Below are 19392 nucleotides of genomic sequence, written 5' to 3' on the forward strand. Positions count from 1 at the left end.
TAATCACAAGGAAAAGTGTGCACTAAAATTACAAAAAGTGAATTTGAGTTAACGGATTAACTTGGACAGCCCTAGTTTCTTTGTATTTCCTTTGTCTGTTTCCTTTGCTCCTGCTTTGATTGTGTAATTGCTTGGTCTTGTAATGCTTTTTACCACAAATTTGAACATTTTCTAATCTGAGAGTCCTGAAATTCTGGGAATCCTGAGATTCATGTTCATTCCGGAAATGGTATTTAAAACCATAATGTAGCGATCTTCGCTGTATGAGCCCAGTACAGTTCCCACCAAGTGGTTTAATCCTATTGGTGCGATGCCTATGGTGTTTGCTTTTCATGCCAGTGACCCAGGTTCGCTTTCCTGCCCCGTCGTTTGCAACATTGGTGTCTGAAGTGGGATGGCGGCTGTGAGGCAATTGGAACGCACAGCCCAGATGTGTGAGGAGGCTGAGTAGTCTAAGCAAGGGGACATATGTAGGGGGCAGTGTAGCGATCCCAACTATGAGCTGTGCTACAATTCCCACCAAGTAGTATTGGCGCCATGCGTAGGGTGTTTGCCTTTCACGCCATTCACCCGGTTTCGTTTCCCTGCCCTGCCGTTTGCTATAATACCCAATGAAATATATCAAACATTATTGTACGTGCCACTTTAAATCACAAAATAATAAAAACATTTATTAATCTATTAACGGTTTAATTGCTCACGCAATAAAATATAATGCATTCTGATGAACGCTATTGATGGCAAAAACATATTCTCTTTATAGTCTTATTAGAAATATGTATTTAATTGCTCAATTTATGTGTGTTTTACTTAGATGCCTCTGACGTTGTCCTTGACCCTACCACTGCCCACCCGAAACTTAGAATTTCCCCTAAGGGTGACTTGGCAGAGTACACGGACACCTGGCAAGAAGTCCCAGAGAACCCCTCACGCTTCGACACCACCCTCAACGCCATCAGCCAGCAGGGCTTCCGAGAGGGACGTCACTATTGGGAGGTACAGGTAAGTGGGAAGACCTACTGGGAGATAGGTCTCACCTACCCAAGCATCCCACGCAAGGGCCGTGAGGAGGACTGCTGGCTGGGCCGTGGAGACGAGTCTTGGGCAATGGAGTTCTTTAATGGGGACTACACAGCATGGCATGACAGGGTGGCCCATGCGCTCCCTGTGGTGGCCGGACAGCACTTCACTCGCATCGGTATTTACTCCAGCTTCCCTGGGGGCCTGGTGTGCTTCCTGGGGGCCGACACTATGACCCCTCTCCACTGCTTCTATGTCGCCACCTTCACCAATGTCCTCCACCAGGCTGTGTGCCCCGGGCACGACAATCAGGGGTCCAACTGGAAGCCCCTTAAGATTTGCGATGCCTCACGCTCTGCCCCTACCCTCTGATGGAGGACAGATGCTAAGGGTGGAGGGAATGGGGGTGGTATATAACTTTTGTCATGTGTTTTTTTGTGTGTTATGAACCATGCACACCAAGTCTGATTTTTTTTTCTGCACACCTGGTCTGACTGTCTGGTGCTGCAATCTTATGTCCGCTTCCAATCCAAACAAGTTTGTGTATGTGTAAAAACTGACTAGCCTATATACATTTCCAGGAGCTTGAAACACCCACCTAATGTTGAAACATTTGTTTCTACACCCTTCGGACTTTATGTGCAGGCCCTTAGGCAAAGTTTTCATTTAGCTAAATTGATTTATTGTAAATCCAGGATTAGCATGTGTATGCGACATTTGTATGACAAAAATAACACACAATTAATTTTACAATACAATTCTTCATGTTTAATACAATAAAATAGTGTTTACATAGTCATTCCTTTGATGTGAAGTAATTTAAACAGTGTATTGCCCCAGATTCAAAAGGAGCCATAGTAAATTCACAATATTTCCTTTTTTATAGAATTTGTCTTCCTTTTCTATATAATAATTTTTCAATTTTTCTTTTCAAATATATTCCTGAGTACAATAGCATTTTTAAACCTGGAAAGCATTTAAAATATGATTTCCCCCTTCAACTCTATTCCAAAACAAGTGGAGCAAACACTCCTTTTAGTACAGGTTGGGCACTACATCACTGATTCATGTGTCGAGAGGATTCAAGAGTGCCATCTGTGTGATTGACAGGTATGTGTAGAATAGGTAACATGTCTACTCGGTTGCCAGCGTACTGTTCACCACTGTGGCTTATAGAATAATTTTGTAATCATGTAAAAAATAAAATAAGAAAATGACTGATGAAATTAAACAAAGACTGGAAAAAGAAAATGGCAAAGAAATTCAAGATGGCACCGAATGTTTTCCTAAAGTTACTAGCAATCCGTAGTTGCAATCCTGTAAATTCCCGTATCCAGCCTGGTAGGAGTATGCCTGCGCAGTGCATCTGGTCGCCGGTACGCCTCCGAGGACCAGGCTACCCAACTCCCGCTCTACGCACGGCTACCATCAGGCCCCTGCACAGCCCAGTCTGCCCTGTACGAGCACCCCGCTCGTACAGGGCTACTAGTTCCATCCAGCCAAGGCGGGTTGTGCAGGAGGTAAGATCTAGACCGGCTGTGCGCCTCCATAGCCCTAGGTTTCCAGCTCCTGTCTCTCGTGCGGACCCGGAAGTGCGTCCACCCAGTCCGACTCATCCTGTTCCCGCTCCCCGCACTAAACGGCAAGTGCGTAAACCCAGCCTCGCCAGTCAACAGTCGTCGGAGCTGCCCGCCAGTCAACAGTCGTCGGAGCTGCCCGCCAGTCAACAGTCGTCGGAGCTGCCCGCCAGTCAACAGTCGTCGGAGCTGCCCGCCAGTCAACAGTCGTCGGAGCTGCCCGCCAGTCAACAGTCGTCGGAGCTGCCCGCCAGTCAACAGTCGTCGGAGCTGCCCGCCAGTCAACAGTCGTCGGAGCTGCCCGCCAGTCAACAGTCGTCGGAGCTGCCCGCCAGTCAACAGTCGTCGGAGCTGCCCGCCAGTCAACAGTCGTCGGAGCTGCCCGCCAGTCAACAGTCGTCGGAGCTGCCCGCCAGTCAACAGTCGTCGGAGCTGCCCGCCAGTCAACAGTCGTCGGAGCTGCCCGCCAGTCAACAGTCGTCGGAGCTGCCCGCCAGTCAACAGTCGCCGGAGTGGCCAGACTGCGCTGAACTGCCGGAGTGGCCAGACTGCGCTGAACTGCCGGAGTGGCCAGACGGCGCTGAACTGCCGGAGTGGCCAGACTGCGCTGACCTGCCGGAGTGGCCAGACTGCGCTGACCTGCCGGAGTGGCCAGACTGCCCTGACCTGCCGGAGTGGCCAGACTGCCCTGACCTGCCGGAGTGGCCAGACTGCCCTGACCTGCCGGAGTGGCCAGACTGCCCAGACTGTCCCGAGTTGCCAGACTGTCCCGAGTTGCCAGACTGCCCAGACTGTCCCGAGTTGCCAGACTGCCCAGACTGTCCCGAGTTGCCAGACTGCCCAGACTGTCCCGAGTTGCCAGACTGCCCAGACTGTCCCGAGTTGCCAGACTGCCCAGACTGTCCCGAGTTGCCAGACTGCCCAGACTGTCCCGAGCTGCCAGACTGCCCAGACAGCCTGGAACGGCCTGAGCCGGAGCCACCTCCAAAAAATAGGTGGGTTGGGGAGGGGGGTGTAGCACAGTGCCATCGTTGACGGCAGCCACCCTCCCTTCCCTCCCTTTAGTAAGGGGGAAATTTTCTTTTGTGTATTGTTTGGGGGTATTTTTTATTTTTTTTGTTAAGGTGCTTCCGGGGTAGCACCTTTAAGGGGGGGGTACTGTCACGTCCTGGCCAGTATATAAGGTTAATTGTTTTGTAGTTTGGTCAGGGCGTGACAGAGGGTATTTGATTTATGTGCTTCAGGGTGGTGTGTTTTGTTAAAAGGGTGTTTGTTTTAGTAATTCCGGGTGTTGGTTTATGTTTAGGTATTTCTATGGGGAGTCTAGTGAATGTATGTCTATGTTTGGTTAATTGGGGTTGGGACTCTCAGTTGAAGGCAGGTGTTGTCTATCTGCCTTTGATTGAGAGTCTCATATAGTAGGGTGTGTTTGTGTTTGGGATTTGTGGGTGATTGTGCTGTGTTGAGCCTAGGCTTTGCCAGACTGTTTTGTTGTTCGTTCGTTTTCGTGTTTTGTTGTTTTGGAGTGTTCTTTTGATAGTTAAATAAAAGTCAAAATGAGCATACACGTACCTGCTGCGTATTGGTCTACCTTTTCTGATGACGATTTCGTTATATCGTCAGAAGACGAAGACGACAACTGTGACAGGAACACCTTCCTAATATTGAGTTGCACTCACCTTCCTTTTGCCCTCAGAACAGCCTCAATTCGTCGGAGCATGGAGTCTACAAGGTTTTGAAAGCATTCCACATGGATGCTGGCCCACGTTGACTCCAATGTTCAAGTACCATGTTTCATAAACGTTTCAACAGTGTCTCTGGAAAACTACCTCTTCATGTCAAGAAATGTTCCCTTCCCCCCAAACCTAAAGAAATGCCATTTGGCACAAATACTGTTAGCTGTGATCTTTGTCAATAAATCAAATGCTTGTACAAAAGCTGGGGAATTTTTTTTACAATTTTCAGATATAACAGATTTTCAGATATAACTGATTCCGTCCCCTAACCCTTTAATAACAACCCCACAAAAATGGCAGCAAATTTCCTGGGTCGGTAAAATAACATATTTCACACAGCCTGTCGACAAAGATCCGATCAAATGGGATATCATTATTCTTAGGAATAACCTGAAGAAGAGGCAAGTATCACCACCAACACATGAACGCAGAGTTCCACTGTAGAATTTTATTTGGAGAGATTGTTTTGTGCTCAGCTACGCTACACGTGCAAAACGGCATTCTAGCCCAAACGGCGCAGTGTCCCACTGTGCCTGGATCATCCCTGAATTTTTAGACCGCTTGGTCAGTGTGTGGATTAGTCAGTCTCGTCAGTCGGTCTGTCAGTCTGGTTGTCATTGGCGGTCAGTTGAAATGCAGTTCTTTTGTCAGCGTGGAGACTACGCAGAGAATCTGCTTTTTCTCGCTGAATCATGGGTCCTCGGACCAGGACTCGAAGCTGGTGGCCACCATGTAGTTGACACGTGTGAGGATCTGCATGATCTCCGCACGCACGCACGCACGCACACACGCACGCACGCACGCACACACATACACGTTCGTCATGGTGGGATCTTTTTGTGTCAGTAAAATTAATTACGCCTTTATGCGCAAATATGGCTATAATAGCCATCATATCAAAGTAAATGTGGAGTCACGCGATGATATGGTGTGTGGTTCTACGACTCGGGAAACCATGCAGTTTATCATGCTACAGAAGAAATTAAATATTATGAACTTCACAGGGTGGTGAAAGTGCACGGTGATGAGCTTGATACCCCTTTCCAAGAAATATTGACGGTCTTATTCTGGTGACATGATGAGTGATGCTTGACTGCCATTTGACAAGTAATAATATTCTCGCTCTTATTCATAATGGTCTCATCATGTAGACTAGCCTACCTGCACTGTATCTATGAGCTAGCTGTTGGCTAGACCGCAAGAGCCAAGACCAGAGTAGACACATTTGCTGTTTAACACAGCTGTTTTTTTGACAAAACTATTGGTAGAGTTGAAAATGCATTTGAAACACATTGCACTTATTCAGTACATGAAAACTTAAGGAAATTGATTGATTTTATATCTGAAAAAAGTCAGTTTGGTGAAAACACTCCACTGGTGGGAAAATGTGAATATTTTATTTATGCAGATTTGAGAACATTTGCATGAAAACCTAGCTATAGAGAGTCTCACAATCAGATTATCTCACACAGCAACAAAACTGGATAGTGGATGTGTATTACCAGCTACCATGGTCCCAGGCATAACCTGTGAGGGTCTGAGGCAGAGATAGTAACTGTGGGATTTCTGTCAGACTATCGGTGCAGGGAACATTTAGTGGGAACTAGATTAGTTGGAAAATGTATGGGAATGCTGTGGGTTACCTGGCATGGTGGAGTAGGCAAAAAGGAAATCTGCCTCGACAGGAATCTTGTGCCTGGGATTTGCATCCATTTCCAGGGTATTATTGGGGGGCACGGAATCCATCTGTATGTCATCATCAAACTCGGAACAAGACCTGCACAAACTTTTTCACACTTTCTGGCTGGTGCCCACATTGCCTTCGTTGTTGTTTTCCTTACTACATGATAATAACTTTGGACATGTGTGCGTTTCTATCAAAGTAAGTGCCTTATTACGCTAGCTACATTCTATTATATCTGTGAAACAATGCTAATTGTGTCAGAGAAGTATTGGCTTGTGTTGTCTTTTGAAGATATCCTGGCCATATGACCATGGCTTGTTTTCATTTGGCCTGTTTAGCATAGCTCAGTTCTTCCCTGCCCTGCCACCTTGTAGTCTGCACGAACCCTACTTTATTGATGAATCAGCGATACACAAATAGGCTCAATTATTTATTTACTAATTAATTAAACAATTACAGAATATACAAATAGAGACTAACATTATACAGTAAATAGTCTCTAGAAGACTAACAAAACAGGACAGTTTGGTTATAACACCATGGCGAAATTCAGAGAGAGGACGGGGGAGGAAGGGAGACAAAGAAGTTACTCTATCGGACATTGGGAAATACAAAATCTTAAGCACTCCAATAACCGCTCATTTGGTAAAAGGAATGCAATTGACATATTTACGATTGAGCTGTCATTGATCGTCCAAATCATTTGGTCACGGAGATGTTGAGTGTACGACTCTGGTTCGGCCAGCAGAGATTGCCATGTCCTTATACACCTCAGTCTGCTTGGTCTATAGAGTGGTAGATTTCTTAACCATTTGTAACGTATTCAGCATAACTGGTCTAATATGTTAATTCTTCAGCGAGTCCTTTTACACACTTTGGGGAAAAAGGAGTTCCATTACATTTGGCATAATGTCTGTGCTCACGTGGGCATGGTTACTGACTGGATAAACTTTACATGAAAAAACACTTTCTCATTTAGAAGACTAAAGTCACAGTTCTATCTTTTCAAAAGTATTCTGATACTTAATCATTAATTTTATACAACATTCAGACGCAAAGCTCATAATTGAGAAGAGTAGATTAACAGAGATACAGTTATGTGGTTCTACTGTCTTTCATGTCACAACATAAAAAAACAAATTCAACATGAGGGTTATTTTAGTCTCCAATGATCATTTCCAGCATTCCCCAAAATATAAATATTGTTTCATTCTCCATTTTTGTGATGTTGGAGTCTTGGCGGGAAAATATCCTTTGTTCTACTGGGAAATCTCTGTAACAAAAAGGCTGTTTCCCCCCCACTACTGCCTGGCAAGGAAAGGTATTTACAACCATCATAAAACAGCCCCAGGAGAGGTTGGGGGTGGGGTTCAGACCTTTGCCTAGCCGGCATCTTTAATCTCCAGCACAAGACTGGCAAATCATGACACCTCTCAACTATACAATTTTTCAATTCCTCATCAATCCACAGGGATTTAACAGTTTTTACAGTAATTTTCTTAAATGGGTGCATGCTTATTAGTATCTGGGATAAGCAATTTCATAAATGTGTCAAGTGCAGCGACTGGTTGCTCGTCATTACACACCACGGACCAAGAAATATTATTCACATCAACAACATCACTGCAAAAAGTCAGCTCTCAAGAAAAAACAAGAAAAAAAAGCAATAAAATGGGGGAAATATTACTTAAAATAAGCAAAATTATCTGCCAACAGAATAGGAAAATTTCACTTGCCAAGAGTTTTAAAACAAGTAAAAATATATATTCTCAAAGAACGTACAGATATCTTATAACTAGTCCGGCCAGACTAAAAACAAGTAATTTGTCTGGATACAAAGAAAAGATTTAAGAACAATTTTTTCAATATGTAGGAAAATGTGCTTACATTTAGCAAATGCTAGTGCCATCATCTTGAAATAAGGCTATATGTTTAGTAAATATATCTTAAAACCAGTACAGCTGCACTAAAAACAAGTTGTTACGGCTTGGTAATCGTGGAGGAGGAATGAGGCGCAGGAAGCAGCGAACACAGGGTAGTGGTGTTTTTAATATACACTCACACAAAAAACAAATGTTCCCACACACAGGGGAGAAAATAACTACGGCGTCAAACAACGTCGACACGAACATAAGCCGTCTGTCAAGAAACAATCATTAATCCCGCACGAACAGGAGCGGGCGAGCTAAACTAAATAGCCAGTACAGCTACACTAAAAACAAGTACATTTGTCTGGACACAAAGAAAAGATTTAAGAATTATTTTCTCAATATGTAGGAAAATGTACTTAAATTTGCAATTGCAATCGTCTTGAAATAAGGCCATATTGTCACGTCTTGACCATAGTAAGATGTTATTTTCTATGGTAGAGTAGGTCAGGGCGTGACAGGTGGTGTTTTTCTATGTTTTGTATTTCTATGTTCATGTTCTAGTTTTGTATTTCTATGTTGGTTTTGTTTGGGATGATCTCCAATTAGAGGCAGCTGGTCCTCATTGTCTCTAATTGGAGATCATACTTAAGTAGTTTTTTCTTCCACCTGGTGTTGTGGGATCTTGTTTTTGCATAGCTCTGTAAAGCCTGCAGAACGTGACGTTCATTTTCCGTTATTTGTTGTTTTGCTTTAAGTGTTCATGTTTAAATAAATATTTATCATGAGCACTCAACATGCTGCACCTTGGTCTACTCCTTACGACGAGTGCCACACATATACCTTGGAATTAACAGAAACATAGCATATTGTGCTTAAAATAAGTAATCCTGACTAAGATAAATGTACGTGTACAACTACTAGAAATAAGATTGGCTTGCTTAAAGAAAGCATCTAATTTCTTTTTAATTCTTTATTGAGGACTCAGTATATCCAGAGGCTGCATATGGGCAGAACAAAGGATGCAACAACAACAACGAAGGACATTGGTGGTCAATGTGAAAATGAAAAAGGAAGACCTATGGCAAGATAACAAACGTAACAGTGCTTTAAACCTTATAATAAACAACAAACGCCCTGCCTATTTATTAAAGTTTATAGGATCGGTTCTCGGATCGGCCGATACACACAGTTCTGTTATCGGGACTGGATTTTTTTAAATTTTATTGTGCAACCCTAGTCAGTAATGAACTTTTTCCACTCGGCCATAGCCTTTTTATATGAAGAAGTTATGTCCCGGTCGTGGATGGGGTCCGAGAGGACTTCTGTCTGCAGCACAGAGAGGAGTGTCACAATGCACTTGGGATATGTGAGGTGAAAGGCTTAATAACATGCCATGAGATACGTTATGATGGCATAGATGTCCTCTTTTGGGAAGGTCACCACAGGCATGGTTCCTATGGCCAGATTGCAGTTGGTTTTGCAGACAATCACGATAGGGCTGAAGAGTGGTCTTGCCTGAAGAAAGGTGTTGGGGTCTTCTGCAGACTGACACAAACACAAAGAGAAAAACAAATGACCACAAAAACAATTCACACTGCTTTTGTATGTTATGGTCAAGTAATATGAACATTCTAATACATGCATACATTTCTTACCTCAAGGATGTGAATCATTGCCTCACTTGCATGTCCTAACTTCTTCGTTGGAGCCACAGATGATGGGAAGATGTCTGGTAAAGCCTTCATCAAGGCAATTGAGTGCTTAACTGTTAAAAACAAAAATAGTCTCATTTGATTTACTGTAGCCAGTTATTTAAACAAACATGAATACTTTTATGGGATTCTCCATTGTCAACAGAGCCAGTAATTACCTTTGTCCAGCAGCGGTGGCTTCATGACCTTTTTGAGCACTCCATAAAACTGTGCCTTGTTGTAAAAGTTCCCCCAGCGGGTCTTCAGTTCAGGTACAAAGCGGGAGTTCCCTCGATCGAGGTTCCGCTGGAGTTCATCCATAACCTGACACAGACAGACAGACAGAGAGAGTCTTACACTATCTAGCTGGAGGCGTAGGAAGCATTAGCCTGGTTACTACCTGACCAAATTCTCGCGAGCTCACTGTTTTACATTTGCCCGAAGTAGTTTACCCCCGTCCCTGCTATGGCTTCTCACGCTGCTCAGGTCTGGTGTTAACCAGGCTAAGAAAGCGTAGGCCTACTTAAAATCAATACATTTGCTTACATGATCCAGTTCTCTGAAGCAGGGATACGCTTGAAGTCTCTTGGTAGGCCTGTCTTGCTCCTTAGTAGCATCAGAGTCGATGAAGGCCCGTCTTGCTTGGAATTCAAGGTCCAGGAGCTGGGAAACATCCTTCTGGTTGGGTCTGGCCTTGGTTTTGTACATCTCCTGTAGAATTGTATAATGTCTGGTTCTGTAGGCTCTCAGTAGTTTCTGATGCCAGAAAACATAACAAACTCGACCAATTAACATTTAAAAATGTAGACTGAAATTAAGACCAATGTTTCCGCTGGTACTACCATCCAAAACCTCTCATTCCACAGGAAACACTGAAGACTAAATAGTCACTTTGTTTCTAGTCCCTCGTTTAGAGTAGTAGTAGAAGTTGCATTTATACGAAAACACTATACACTATTTTAATTTGTGTACTTACCACCCAACTGTTCAACCTCTGGGGTGCTGCATCTAGATTGTGGGGATCTCTCCAAGATCAAAGTTGAGGAGGTTGACTCGTCAGTCTCATCAGTGGACATCTCCTGGCTGCTCTAAAAGCTAAGGCTTCGTGGCCTCTTTCTTGAAGGGGTTGCTCCCTGCTTCTTTTTGGGGGTTGTCACATTCTGAATCCTTTTCAAAAGCTGCTTCTTCAGAGATTCCTAACAAACAACAAATTGTTTGTGTTATAAATCACATTTAACAAAATCAAATCCAGAAATGAAACGATACAAGCAGACACATGTTTCCCTGATTGATCTGGATGAAGCACATCCCTCCTATTTTGAGTGTCAGATGTTTGCACTTTGGTTGCCAGGTATCCAACAGTGCTGTGTTTGGAAATGTGTTGAATACCTGAGTAGTGACTTACCCACTCAGCTCCGCTGGTTGCAGATCTGCATTGGGTAGTAGTCTATGAGACGCTTCACCATTACAATGAGTTCACGGCTGCATGGATACTGGAAGTCATCCCCTGCCGCTCTCTTAATGGAAATCATGCTTGTTATTGTATTCCTGATTAATCAACAGCGAAGATCTTTGGAAAGGATATAGTCTCCTTCTTGTCTAGCACGAAGTTTTTCAAAAAAGGTGCTTCTTGATTGCTCCAACTCTGTGTCTGTGTATACGACATACTTTTGGGCTGACAAGCTGTACGGTTCTGGTGGCACCATGTTGGTCTCTTGGGTTTGGAGAGGGGTGGGGGGATGGGGGCAGTGGAGAGTGGAAGGGGGTGGAGGAGGTGGAGGGAAAGGGGGTGGGAGTGGGGCTGAAATCATAGGTCCCAGAGGAGGTGACTGGTCTACACAGGTCTGATTCTTGACCCTGTATAAGACGTACATATATTCAATGGTAATTATAAAGGCAAAGAACATCACAATGTAACAACAACCTAACAGCAAACACCAAAACAACTACATCTTTAGATACATGCATTGTAATGATGGCCAGGAAATGCTTCTTTGATAACAGGAAACACTGCCTGCATGGTTAGATTAAATGTCTCCCAAATGTCAAAATCTAACATTACCTCATTTTCACCATGAGTAAGTCCCCAAATGGTTCTCCTTCTGAAGAAGTGCTCTGGTCCGGGAAAGAGATCACGTAAATCCTCCTTAGAGAGACTGGGAAGCATGTCTGCGCTTATATTAGCAGCTGTTAAACACATTTAACCACTTGTAAATAGTTAAGTAATTAGCAACTAATACATAGTTTATAGACACAAAGTGTCAGGTTGATATAGGTTATGAGACATTAGCATACTGTCTTCCCTTTCCAGTTAATGCAGGAATGATTTACCAAGCTAGCTAATGTTAGCTATCAAAATTAGACTACCAGTATATCATTAACGTTGACGTTTATTACTTTGAACCAAAAGATAGTGCAAGCTAATGAAACTAACGTTAACGCTAAATTGTCACCCATATTGAAAATCTTACTTACGCTAATCTTTGCTTGCCTAGCTAAGATTGTAGATAATGACTGACACCGTCGATAATTTAGCTTCGCCGTTTTTGGCGCCCTTTCTATTTATTTTCTATTGTCAATAGAAAGGGCGCCAAAGACGGTGAAGCTAAATAATCGATGGTGTCAGTCATTAGGGCACATTTACACCTTATTAACACTATTTCTGGCAATAAAGCACTATCACTCTAACCAAAGTTCAAGTGTTTTCAACGAATGGCCGTTCGTGCAGTTATTAACTGCTAAGTCAACGTTATTTAGGTAAAATTAGCATGCTTATTAGGTATGCCAATTTTCCAATTCAAATGAACGTTAGCTAAAATTAGCTTGCTAAGGAGAAAGGTAGACGGGTATAAACAAATTAACATTACCTTTCAATTCTGCGTTTGATATATGATCCATGGCAGGATATGTGTCATCCATTCCATCTTCATTCATGGTTTTGTTAGATGACTCAAAGATTTGGACCATCTTTGACTTTTTATTTATAGGCCTCCCTTATGTAGCTAGATAATGTGAGGAACGTATGTCAGTTAAGTAATATCACACGAGGGAATGCTGAACATCAACATGGCTGTGATTCGGTCGTAGGTACGAGACTGCAGGCCGAGTGCCGAAGAGAATAATATTCAGTATAACAGCACGACCTCGAGTGTGATACTGCTTTTATACAACAGTTCTTCCATTTATTAGCTAACAGTAATAAGCGACAAAAGATTATGATTTGTTTATTTATTTAATAATTTATTTGGCTCGGCCAACACACATAGTTCCACAACTGGACTGGGACTGGACTCTTGCGAAGCACCACATAAACATTTTCCTGCACACTAGCTTGCTACTTTGTGTAGGTCTACACACGGAGAATTTTTTTTAATGAAATGTATGCATTCACTACTGTAAGTCGCTCTGGATAAGAGCGTCTGCTAAATGACTAAAATATAAATGTAAATTGTACACGTTTACCGTCCTCTCCTGATGACCATTCATAATTTAACTCAAATGTTATTTGTGGAAATATGTTCATCTTTGCGGTGCGAAGTTTGTTACAATCTAAGATAGACAACGATCGTTAATGTAATTAACGGTTATTAGAACACCTGTAAAGCGGAGTGATACGTGTATAGTTTAAAGTCCCAGTGCTGTTGTCTACTCCAATACTTGGTCGTATTATAAATACTTGTGAACATCATTTTCAGTTCTTTCCGCCCTTTTCATCGAAAGCAGTGGGAACGTTTTACTTGCGTTTGCTTTTAGTAACGTTCAAGATGCTTTGTCGGTGCGTTATCTGCTGCCTTTTTATGACTTTTCATTGAAACTGTTATTGAGCCATATCAATAGATTGCACAGCCGCAGCTCTGCTTTCTGGTTGCTCGGATACACTGAGGAATATAGAGTGTACAATTCCTTATATCATCATGTAAAGAGAAGACACCTTCAACACCTACTTGAAGGCACCCGACCAGGTGAACAGCCATAGGAGGAAAGCCAAGTACCACTGGAACAAGTAAGTGACTAGCTAGGATGTGTTTTTGTTTTCTGGATGTTACATTTAAATTTAATGAACGGACGATACACGGATCAAAGTCATACTGTCCATAGGCTATTCGATCATTTTAGTTATAATGACTCTTATGGCTAAAGCTGGGTTAACGTGAAAAGAATCAATGATAAATAGGAACAAAACACTTATAGCTCTATTGGTGAAACTAAATACAATTTCAAATAATAATCTGTTTCTTTGATATGTGGTCCACAGGACAACATTCAACCTGATCAGCTTCTAGCTAACTCCAGCATCACTGATCAGCAACTCCATACACCTGACTCAGATGAAGGGCAAAGGGGCATTGACCAACATGGAGCTGTCACAGTGCCACAAGTAAGTTACTCGGTTGGTGGTAATCCACTGAAATTGACCATATTTTTTTAAGTACTTGGCTATACTAATAGCATTCATAGTCAGTCTTCACAACCACTTCTCCTGTCACAAACATTATACTTGTCATGAACTGGTAATGTCCAAATTTTTCTGAACAGAGCACAGCATATGATTATTTACAATATGCAGAGCATTTTGTAGTGGTTCAGTGATGGTTGAGTTAATTCTTTTATTTATTTATTTTTATTTCACCTTTATTTAACCAGGTAGGCAAGTTGAGAACAAGTTCTCATTTACAATTGCGACCTGGCCAAGATAAAGCAAAGCAGTTAAACAACATACAAAAAACACAGAGTTACACATGGAGTAAAACAACATACAATCAATGATGCAGTAGAAAAAAATAAGACTATATACAATGTGAGCAAATGATGTGAGATAAGGGAGGTAAAGGCAAAAAATGCCATGGTGGCAAAGTAAATAAAGTATAGCAAGAAAAAAACACTGGAATGGTAGATTTGTAGTTTGAAGAAAGTTCAAAGTTAAAATATAAATAATATGGTATTATAATTATAATATTATATTCTTAGTGCTAGGTTGTCCGCCTTACTTATGTTAATGAATATGTCATAAGCAAAATCTGTATATCATAAGTATACATGATGGTGTGTTCCAACCTCCATGATTCTCTCTCTCTTTCTCTCTGTCTCTGTCTCTCTGTCTCTGTCTCTTTTACACAGGATAGTGTTATTAAGAAGCAGTTTAGCTGTTTGGACGCAGAGGAAATTCCAATTGCTTAATTAAACCATATGCAGGATGAAATGTGGAGAACAAAATCATTTTTCTTCAAAGACAAATTATTTAATTATGCACCATTAATCAAACGTCTGGAACAGTTCTTATTACACCCAAGGATTTTGTCTATGGTTGAAAAGGGACCCCAGATGTGCAGGGAAAGTTTTTTTCATGACATTGTTGATGATGCTCTTCTAAAATGACATCCCTTATTTTCAGAGAAACCAAATGCATTGCAGATTGTTCTGTACACGGATGAAATAGAGATCTGTAATCCACTAGGACCTTTGCATCAAAAACCAAGTTGTTAATGGTGTACTACACCTTAGGAAATATAAATCCAAAATACAGGTCTAAACTGGCTGCTATCAGGCTACTTGCCATGGCTAGATCAGCAGACCTCCGTCAATCTGGTGTAGATGTAATGTTGAAGAGTCAAGGAAGACATGGATGCATTGTACAGTGGGGTTAAAATGCAAACTATTAACGGAGAGAAAACAATATATGGTGCCATGGTCTCTCTCTATGGAGACACCCTGGCACAACATGAACTAGCAGGGTTCAAAGAGGGTGTGGGCTTTGCCTACAGTAAGCGCATACACTGTGAGTGTTCTTTTGAGGACATGCAGTCACACTTGAGGATGCATATACTAAAAGGACATTGGAGAAGCATGTCAGACAGTGTGATAAAATAGAAAAGTAAAAGACGGACTTGCTTCGCAACAGCCTGAGAACAACATATGGGATCAATAGAAGGGGCAAGTTAGTTGAATTCCCAGCCTTTGTTATTATACAACAAACTCCGCAAGACCTTATGTAATTATGGAGGGCGAAGTCCCATTGGAAATCAAATGTGTTTTGAATCATCTTGATGTGTCAGGACAGATTGACCTGAACTCAGTGAATTCTGCTATTCTTGGTTTCCCTTATTCCCCTCTAGATGTTAGAGATCGGCCATCCCCAATTTATGTTAGTACATGAACGTCAAGTGATGGTAAACTAAAACAGTAATCTGGGCAAATGCTTGTCCTGCTAAGGATATTGCCATTGTTTTGGAGAGTTTGGAAGTCAATGCATATATACGACTGACAATTGAGCTAATAGAGATTGTACAGATAGTATTTGCACCTGTTCTTTCCATTGTGACTGTGTCTAGGTTGAAAATTGAAAATCATTGAAAATCATTTGAAGCATTGGAAGGAGCTTTTTCCAGACCGCAATGTTACACCTAAACAGCATTACATGATACATTTGCCATCACAGATAAAATAATTGCGTCCAATGGTTAGACATACAGTTGACGTCTGAAGTTTACATACACCTGAGCCAAATACATTTAAACTCAGTTTTTCACAATTCCTGACAATTAATCCTAGTAAAAATGACCTGCATTAGGTCAGTTAGGATCACCACTTTATTTTAAGAATGTGAAATATCAGAATAATAGTAGAGAAAATGATTTATTTCAGCTTTTATTTCTTTCATCACATTCCCAGTGGGTCAGAAGTTTACATACACTCAATTAGTATTTGGTAGCATTGCCTTTAAATTGTTTAACTTGGGTAAAACTTTTCAGGTAGCCTTCCACAAGCTTCCCACAATAAGTTGGGTGAATTTTGGCTCATTTCTCCTGACAGAGCTGGTGTAACTGAGTCAGGTTTGTAGGCCTCCTTGCTCGCACACACTTTTTCAGTTCTGCCCACAATTTTTCTATAGGATTGAGGTCAGGGCTTTGTGATGGCCACTCCCATACCTTGACTTTGTTGTCCTTAAGCCATTTTGCCACAACCTTTGAAGTATGCTTGGGGTTATTGTCCATTTGGAAGACCCATTTGCGACCAAGCTTTAACTTCCTGACTGATGTCTTGAGATGTTGCTTCAATATATCCACATAATTTTCCTGCCTCATGATGCCATCTATTTTGTGAAGTGCACCAGTCTCTCCTGCAGCAAAGCACCCCCAGAACATGATGCTACCACCTCCGTGCTTCACAGTTGGGATGAGGTTCTTCAGCTTGCAAGCATCCCCGTTTTTCCCCTAAACATAACGATGGTTGTTATGGCCAAACAGTTCTATTTTTGTTTCATCAGACCAGAGGACATTTCTCCAAAAAGTACAATCTTTGTCCCCATATGCAGTTGCAAACCGTAGTCTGGATTTTTTTATGACAGTTTTGGAGCAGTGGCTTCTTCCTTGCTGAGCGGCCTTTCAGGTTATCTCGATATAGGACTCATTTTACTGTGGATATAGATACTTTTGTACCCGTTTCCTCCAGCATCTTCACAAGGTCCTTTGCTGTTGTTCTGGGATTGATTTGCACTTTTCGCACCAAAGTACGTTCATTTCTAGGAGACCGAATGCGTCTCCTTCCTGAGCGGTATGACGGCTGCGTTGTCCCATGGTGTTTATACTTGCATACTATTGTTTGTACATATGAACGTGGTACCTTCAGACATTTGGAAATTGCTCTCAAGGATGAACCAAACTTGTGGAGGTCTACAATTATTTTTCTGAGGTCTTGGCTGATTTTCCTATGATGTCAAGCAAAGAGGCACTGAGTTTGAAGGTAGGCCTTGAAATACATCCACAGGTACACCTCCAATTGACTCAAATGATGTCAGTTAGCCTATCAGAAGCTTCTATAGGCATGACATCATTTTTGGGAATTTTCCAAGCTGTTTAATGGCACAGTCAACTTAGTGTATGTAAACTTCTGACCCACTGGAATTGTGATACAGTGAATTGTAAGTGAAATAATCTGTCTGGAAACAATTGTTGGAAAAACTACAAAGTACCGTAATTTCCGGACTATTAAGCGCACCTGAATTTAAATGTTTTATTTATTTTGAACATTAATAAGCCGCACATGTCTATAAGCCGGAGGTGCCTACCGGTACATTGAAACAAATGGACTTTACACAGGCTTTAACGAAACACCGCTTGTAACAAAAATAAATAGGCTTTAACGAAACACGGCTTGTAACAAAAATAAATAGGCTTTATTGAAACACGGCTTGTAACAAAACATTTCAAATTAGCAGTAAGCTTTAGTTGTCTTTTTGCACTGAGTCAATTCCTCACGCTGCTGTTTCCAACTTCTTATCATCGACTCATTAAGACCAAGCTCCCGTGCAGCAGCTCTATTTCCTTATCCAATAGCCAGATCAATCGCCTTCAACTTGAAAGCTGCATCATGTGCATTTCTCCGTGTCTTTGCCATGATGAGGGTGACAAAATGACTACTGTAATCAGAATGATGGGAAGTTTGAGAGCGCTCGATTTAATCTAAACAGTAAACAAAAAAGTTCTTTGACCTTAACCCGTTCGGCAATTTCATTGGTTTAATGAAAGCTTCATGCCGGCAAAAAACTGAGCACGTCACAGAATGTGTTTTTTTGGAGAAGAAAAATTTAAAGCGGGAAAAATCCATATATTAGCCGCGTCATTGTTTAAGCCGCGAGGTTCAAAGCCTGGGAAAAAATGCGGCTTATAGTCCGGAATTTACGGTAGATGTCTTAACTGACTTGCCACAACTATAGTTTGTTAACAAGAAATTTGTGAAGTGGTTGAAAAATGAGTTTTAATGACTCCAACCTAAGTGTATGTAAACTTCCAACTTCAACTGTATGTGTATGCGGTTTGAGTCGAAACATTGTTTCTTTAAACAATGGGCTTCCAAGCTCAATTTAAAAAATATTTGCAAGTCTTTGATCAATCAGAACCAAATTTATGAAAGCTGCCAAAATGTTGACAGTTCAATGCACCTAATTGTTTCAAATGAAAGGAAGATATGACCTGTATCAGAGGTTAAAGAGCTACAATATTTACATGGAAAATTGAGGGAGTTCATAGGTTTCAGTGAGGTAAACTATGCTGTATCAGTCAAATGGCTTGTAATAAATTGCAATAAATACATAACTCAGAAGCCCATGATCTTTGCGAAAGTACTGAATGGTAATATGCCAGAATTTGGACTGGTCAAAAACATATTTCTTGTTGATTCTAGGCTTTATTGTTTGGAATATCAGCCATTTCAAACTATACGCTTTGATAGAAACTTCATGGCTTATCAAGTTGAGGTCCCACACCTTGCACAGGCCACTGAGTTAGTGGATGCTGAAAAGCTGGTTGTTTTTACCTCTTATTACACAATTAGCAACAAGAGCCAAACGTATGTACAAGTCAAATACCATCTTGGGGATGTAATAGAATTGTACAACAGTTCAAATGACTGATAGTGTTCCCCAGATATGAAAATTGTACTGTTTTTGTTCTATACTGTATTTTGTCTACATGATTACTGTCCTGTGTGTAAGATTGACAATAAAACTGTGAATTCCATTTGGTCATGATCTGTTCATACAATGTGAAGAGATGAAAAGGATAAGAAATTGAAATAAGAAATTCTGACTTTGACAAAGCAGTTGTGTATTTGTCAGTGTTGATCAAACAGCTTTATAATTCTGGTAATTCTAGTTTCAAGCTCTAAGTTACTCAGAACTAGTAATGCAATCTCAGAAACAAGTTATATTATCTTATTAAGATAATTGAGAACAAAAAAAGCTTGAAACAAGTGAAATGCTCTAACATAAAAACTGCCTGATAAGAAGAAATATCTTGTCAGACAAAAAACAAGCAT

General features: G+C 41.4%; 1 protein-coding gene across 1 annotated transcript in view; it reads left to right on the forward strand.

The window, feature by feature from the left end:
* si:ch211-28p3.4 (zinc-binding protein A33) overlaps positions 1–2255 on the forward strand; it is a 30892-nt gene extending 28637 nt beyond the window's left edge. Inside the window, exon 6 of the mRNA XM_029714181.1 lies at positions 815–2255. Coding sequence (XP_029570041.1) covers positions 815–1392 — 578 coding nt within the window. The 3' untranslated portion in view covers positions 1393–2255. The remainder of the gene's footprint in view (positions 1–814) is intronic.
* The last annotated feature ends 17137 nt before the right edge of the window (positions 2256–19392 follow it).

The sequence above is a fragment of the Salmo trutta genome, chromosome 2 (assembly GCF_901001165.1).
Source record: "Salmo trutta chromosome 2, fSalTru1.1, whole genome shotgun sequence".
NCBI lineage: Eukaryota > Metazoa > Chordata > Actinopteri > Salmoniformes > Salmonidae > Salmo > Salmo trutta.